This window comes from Brachypodium distachyon, chromosome 2 (genome assembly GCF_000005505.3).
Source record: "Brachypodium distachyon strain Bd21 chromosome 2, Brachypodium_distachyon_v3.0, whole genome shotgun sequence".
In the NCBI taxonomy this organism is placed as follows: domain Eukaryota; kingdom Viridiplantae; phylum Streptophyta; class Magnoliopsida; order Poales; family Poaceae; genus Brachypodium; species Brachypodium distachyon.
Genome location: NC_016132.3, coordinates 23,893,737 through 23,899,835, shown reverse-complemented (window position 1 = coordinate 23,899,835; position 6,099 = coordinate 23,893,737). Strand labels below are relative to the sequence as shown.

General features: G+C 40.9%; 1 protein-coding gene across 6 annotated transcripts; it reads right to left on the bottom strand.

The window, feature by feature from the left end:
- Positions 1–878: 878 nt before the first annotated feature.
- Positions 879–5,688, bottom strand: LOC100846904 (GTP 3',8-cyclase, mitochondrial). 6 transcript variants are annotated; one of them, XM_024458894.1, is made up of 8 exons: positions 5,038–5,688; positions 4,150–4,764; positions 3,852–4,019; positions 3,501–3,692; positions 2,479–2,592; positions 2,260–2,364; positions 1,759–1,843; positions 879–1,274 (listed from the first exon to the last, which is right to left on the bottom strand). In XM_024458894.1, exons 1-7 carry the CDS (start codon positions 5,416–5,418, stop codon positions 1,760–1,762), a joined length of 1,659 nt encoding a protein of 552 aa, XP_024314662.1. In that variant the 5' UTR covers positions 5,419–5,688; the 3' UTR covers positions 879–1,274; position 1,759. The 6 variants fall into 6 exon arrangements, 5 of the variants coding, with proteins under 5 accessions (XP_024314662.1, XP_010231383.2, XP_024314663.1 ...); XM_010233081.3 differs by having other exon boundaries at positions 879–1,325; positions 5,038–5,683; XM_024458895.1 differs by having other exon boundaries at positions 879–1,325; positions 2,524–2,592; positions 5,038–5,679.
- Positions 5,689–6,099: the final 411 nt, after the last annotated feature.

Here is a 6,099-nt window from a genome sequence, read left to right as displayed (position 1 = left end):
GGCGGGCCGGCGAGGAGCAATTTTGTTCTTGGGTGTTTGCTCCTCTAATTTAGCAACTATTCGTAAGTCGAACTAGTAGATGTAGTAGAATTTAAGTATGTGGCGAATGACGAACTAGGATGATCTGCGATGTGAATCGCGAAGAACCAGCCCTATTCATATAAATTTTGCGCGAAATTTCAAATTTCTGTGTTTTTCAGTTTTCGTATTCAGTATTTGTTTTGCCGAAACTCCGACGGTACCGAATTACAGAGTTGCTTTAAGTACAGAAACCGGTTGATCCGAACTCGGTTAGTTCGGATCGGTACAGAAACCGAATTTCGTATTCAGTATCTGTTTTCGTATTCTGGTATTCGATTGTTAGTTCGGATCGGTCGGGTTCTGTAACTGCTAGAGTTGCTTTAAGTACAGAAACCAAACCCAAGGCAATCAAAGGGTAAACCGGACCCATTTTGAGTTATTATTTTTCGCTCAAAATAATAATCAAAATGGGTGTGGTTTACCCAAGTTCGACTACATAGCCACATGACAAGCACTCTCACCGCCCGAGCATAAATCTCCGAGTTTGTCCATCTCTTATACCAAAACCTGTTGTTAACAAGCCTACCTTTTCTTCAAAAGTGAACAAATGACAATGCAACCATGATCACCAACTATAACTGCCAGTCACGTCAAAGATTGTCTGATTCAGCACTGCAAGCTCGATGAAGATTGGCAGGAGTTGATTTGTGGTACATGAGTCGACTATTTCTCATAGGTGGTGAAAGTACTGCCAGCATTTGGCGATGTTCCCAGCAAATTTGTGGTACAACCTCACGTAGAAGTTAGAAATTCCCTCCTTATGGAACACTTGCTTTATACAGTCATCTTAACCATTATACCGTGTATTAATTCAATCCATAGAATAGAAATTAATTGATTGATTACATTCTGGGAATTTATGGAGTGGCATATGATCAATTTCCCCATTCCATAGTAGCAGCTTACAAAAAGAATGGTATACAAGTTTACAAACATTGGCATCTTGAGGATACAATATACAACAGAGACACCTTGGTCTGTCGCATGTAGTGAAAAGTATAAACACGTAAAGACTGAATAGTCTGAGGTTCTGAAATGCTGCTCTGTAAGTATAGGACTATATTTTGACAACTGTATTGCCTTTAAATTGGCTCCTTTTTGTACCTAAAACGTGTAACCTTTGTCAGGAAATAAAAGCAATATGAAACTTCATCTTAGTCGTCACCCAGTGGAGAAGGAATTCAGTCGGGATCCTGATATGAGACAAGCGAAAGATACGCATGAATACCACTGGGCCCACAGTCCTGCATTAACCAGTCTCACATTTTGAATATTGCAGCTAAACTTTTTAAGCAATACGTGGCAAAGCAATTGCAAGATTTTGAATGCATACTTTTATAAAAGCGTTGAAAAGAATCACCAGTATGTTCAGCCAAGCTAACAATAATTCAAAACCATGGATTAAAGTTACATGTGCACTCTAGTAGATTCCTAATAAAGAAGAGAAAAGTCACAACAACTTTAGTCCGTGATTAACAGGCAAGTAGCAGTTGGTTGTGATATAGTCTAAAAGTTTTGAGAACCAGAAAATCAGCTGTGATTTATTCTTGTTTGCATAATTACCTATCTTGCCAATAATCTTTTTCCATCAAAAGTAGGAAAAGGTGCTTATAATACCTATCTTTTTCGAGAAAACCAGCTGTGATTTCGAAAGTAGAAAAGGTGCTTAGAGGATACCTCAGCCACCAATATGTATCATAGGTCTATTTGCTGTCTTGGCAATATCAAACATCCCAGCATGTTTAGCTTTCTTCCTTTTAACCTGCACACAGGAAGGTGGCCATTAAGCATCAACAGAATTTCCCTACCAAAGAACATAATATTCAATGAAGCCTAAAAATTGGCCAGCTCGGATCTATTACCACCAAGAATCCAGGAACTTCTACAGCTACTGTGGTGTTTTCTTATGATGCCAATCAAGATTCAAAAACAAGACCTGGATGTTTTTTTTTTGTTGACAACAACAAAGACAAAAATGGAGCTAGCCCGGTTCGAAAAAAGAGATAACGGAGACCACAAAAATGAGTACTTTCATGAAATTGTTTCTTTGTGAGTTCATGTTTGTCAAATTATTCAACTCTGGTGTTTGGAGCACGCAATAGAAGCCAAAATGAATATATTCCAATGGTTAATGCTTGGATTGGGAGGTTTGTGTTGACAAAAGACTCTAGAACTTACAAAGAACAGTATTGGTTCGGTTCTGGAAAACAAGGCGGTTATACTTCCTCCAAGAAAAGCAAACTTGGAACTTTCTACCAAGTGACATGCAATGGAACAATTCATCTAAGAAAGACAAAAAGACCAAGAAACATTTTTATATTTTCCTTTCAGGAAATGAATGGTCAGAAATAGGCTATGCAAGTTCACAATTTGGCAAAAGGAAAAAGGAAAACATACATTCTTTCGTACAGAAGATAACAACAAAGTAATTTCCCCACATACCGCAGCACTGATTATTTCCTTCAGCCCGGCATCATCAACACCAGAATGAATGGGCTCTCTCAAGCTCACCTGGAGAATTCAGGATACTTGTACTCATTTTTCTTTCGAAGATCCACATCTCTTATGTTCATTATAGTCGACGCATATAAGAAATATAAATGCAGAGGAAGATTTAACTTCTTAAATATAGACATGGAATAACAATCCATTTCTAGAATGCTGCATTGAACCACTGAAGGATGATTTTTATACCATAGCTTTGTAAATGACTCATCACAGAACCTGCCTCTATGACCCTAACTCATCTTTCACTTTCAGACCCAAGACACGACACACTTGAGCACATGAGTGAGGCCAGTCCAATCTCTTATCTGGACCATGTTTAGATCAAATGATGTTTCTATTCTATACAAAAGAAAGTTGCCGTGTTTGAAACATCAGAAACATCCTTAATTCTCTAGGATATCTCTCAGTTGGGTCAAGGTTAGAATAGATCGACAATTGCATAGGAAAACTGTACTGTAGCACCTATATAAGTATCAAATTGGATTATCACACACCGAAACAGATTAAGTTATGCATATTTACTTAAAAGCAGTGTTTGGAACATCATCGATGTCTAGATTCCCATGAAATCAAAAATACAAAATTAACTTTAACTATTAAATACACAGGTCATCTTTCAATGATGGATCCAAAACCAGGAAGGCAAGTTGCTATCGGAACTGTCTGAAATTTGGGTGGCACTAAAACAAGTTCTGTTTGATGCTCAAAACAGTGCAATTCAGGTAAAACAGTGACCAGGAACTATTAGGCGTGTTGAACTCATAATTAGTTGTTGGGTTTGTTCACTAAAACACAAAAGAGTAATGCTATTAGCAATTTTCTTGAATAAAAATTCCAAGGAAAACATGTGCACAGAGAACTAGGACAGCAATACAAGTCAACTCATTGACAAAGCAAGCAGGTCAACATACCTCCGAGGGGCCAAACAAGCACACTTTGAAATTGCCATCTGCCAATAGTCGCAATCTATTGCAACCAGCACAGAAATGCTCTGTCATGGATGTAATAAATGAAATTGTTCCAACATGACCATCAATCTTGAAATTCTTTGCGGTGTCTGAAGGGTGATCTTGAAGTCTCTCTACGCCATTAAAGTGTTGACGCTGATATATGAGTGTAGAAAAGATAATTTGTACCACAAATAGTTAAACATAGCAGAAAAAAACAACTGCTACTAAGTATATAATGCCACAGCTACTTGCTGGAGGGTGAATATGGTGGTGTCATGTGCAAAGAAAGTTAACTTTAGAGGTCATACTTACCACTTTATCCAGCACCTCTGCATAAGGGACCAGTTTCTTGACATTCCAAACATTACCATCAAATGGCATGAACTCGATAAATCTAATATTAATAGGCTTGTGTTTAGTCAATTCAACGAAATCACAGATTTCATCATCATTCATTCCACGCATCACAACACAGTTCACCTGGCAACATAAAAAGGATGCCAAAAAGTAAGTCAACGAATCTATGTACAGTATGATATATCTCCATTCTTCAAGTAATCTTCGAACAGGAGGGACTGAAATAATTTTAGTTATGCAAAAAACTTTATACCTTCACAGGATCATATCCAAGTTCTATGGCAGTATCAATTGATTCCATGACCTTTGAGTGCCCTTTACGCCTTGTCATAAACTCAAACTTTGCAGGGATTAATGTGTCCAAGCTAATATTTAAAGCATTGAGACCACATTCTTTCAGCCTAGGGAGCTTCTTGGAAAGAACAATCCCATTTGTGGTCATAGCAAGAGTTTTCAGTCCCTTTAGATCAGATAGATGCAAACAGATATCTTCTAGATCTTTTCTAACGGTTGGTTCTCCACCAGTTAACCGGATCTTGTCCACACCAGACGTAACAAAAAGATTGGCAACTCGAATTATCTCATCATGTGACAGAAGCTCTGACTTTGGTGTGAGCTCGACTCCTTCAGCAGGCATACAATATTGGCATCTCAGATTACAACGCTCGGTCAAGGAGATTCTCAAGTAATTATGAAACCTCCCAAATGAATCAACAAGCATATCTGACGATGGTGTTTCACTTGCTAGAACTTCTGGCTTAGTAGCACAAGAAGTCGAATATGTATTGGAGCACCTATGGTTATATGTGACATTGCTTGAAGAGGAAGTGCTGGTCAAACTTCGGAGTCCTACCCTCGTAGTACCGAACTGCAAAATTTGGTGAACTGTTAAAGAGAAACACAAAAACACTTTGTTTTAAAATGGAAAGGAATGTGAAGAATGGGAGTATGTCATTTTTCACGTTGTATGGTCACTAGGTATGTTTTGACGAAATGTGCTTAGATTGGGGGAAATATATTCCGAGTACAGGCTGAACATAAGAAAAATAGAGCACCTTAACACTTTATCAGGAGTTTTCGTTCTAATTATCTTCTACAAAAACAGAGTAGAGCATAGCTAGGAGAAACCCAGGTTACTCACCGACGAACTAACTCTGTATCCGATCCGACCTCGCCGAAGCACCCCATCATCGAAGCCAAGTAGCCGAGGAGGGGACGGGCCGCAAACTTGGCGGGGCAGAGGCGCTGGACGACTCACGAACGGCGGCGATGGAAGGGGGAGGCGGCAAGGCGCGGGAGAAGCCGGCGGCGACACGGTGGGAAAGAAGCTCGAGGGCGTGGAACACGCCGCAGGCAAGCGCCATGGCTCCCTCTCCCCCACAGTTCCAGCAGAGGTGGGGAAGTGAGAGACGGCTCGTGGGGGCGGAGGGGCGCCGGCCCTCGCTCGAGGCGGCGGCCGCTGGGAGGCAGGGAGGAGGCGGCGGCGGATGATGGAGGTCGCACGGGAGGCGGCGGGCAGCATCGAGGCGGAGGAACTCTTGAATTTCTTCAGCTGACTTGGTGGGGTCAAACGTGTTTCTGGTTAAACGAACACCTCTGGGAGTGATCTGATTGACGATTGATAACTTGCAGGAGCCTACGGTACTTTGAGGCGACGCGGGCAAGTCTACGTCGGCCGGATACGAGCCAGAGCAGCGACCTTCTTGGCTCTGGCTGCACGGGTGAAGCCAGAATCTCCGGTGAAATGGTCTTTGGTGGAGCTGTTTATTAATTCAGGATAAGGGAAGAGAGGGCCCTGTACGCGGACATCGAGATCTTCGCACGCGATGATGCGAGAGAAAATGGCTTCTTCATCATAATCTGGCTATCCAAAGGAGCCTAAAATAAGATCTCTTTGGAAGTGTTCGTCAGGCCGGACGTCAACCTTGTTTTGCTGACGTTCTTGCTCATCTGCTCCGCTAGTTCGTGGAAAGTGCAACGGGCAGACGTGAAATGTTCCGTTGTTCTATTTAGGAACAGTAAGGAAATTTGCTCTGATATAATTTGCTCTGATATAGAGTATAAGCGGACTATCTTGACCCACCCAAGTGAAATTACGCTAAAAGAAAAGTAGGGATACATGGAGAGGCGGATAACTAGATTGGCATGTATTTAAAAGGGCATTTATTTTATTTTATGATTCTACAATGAAATTCTAAATTTG

Coding starts and splice junctions, on each gene's coding strand:
- LOC100846904 (XM_024458894.1), bottom strand. CDS start 5,418: ATGCTGCCCGCCGCCTCCCGTGCGACCTCCATCATCCGCCGCCGCCTC. Junction 3,693..3,851: donor CAGAGGTGCTGGATAAAGTG/GTAAGTATGACC, acceptor CTCATATATCAG/CGTCAACACTTTAATGGCGT. Junction 2,593..3,500: donor GCTTGTTTGGCCCCTCGGAG/GTATGTTGACCT, acceptor TGAATTCTCCAG/GTGAGCTTGAGAGAGCCCAT.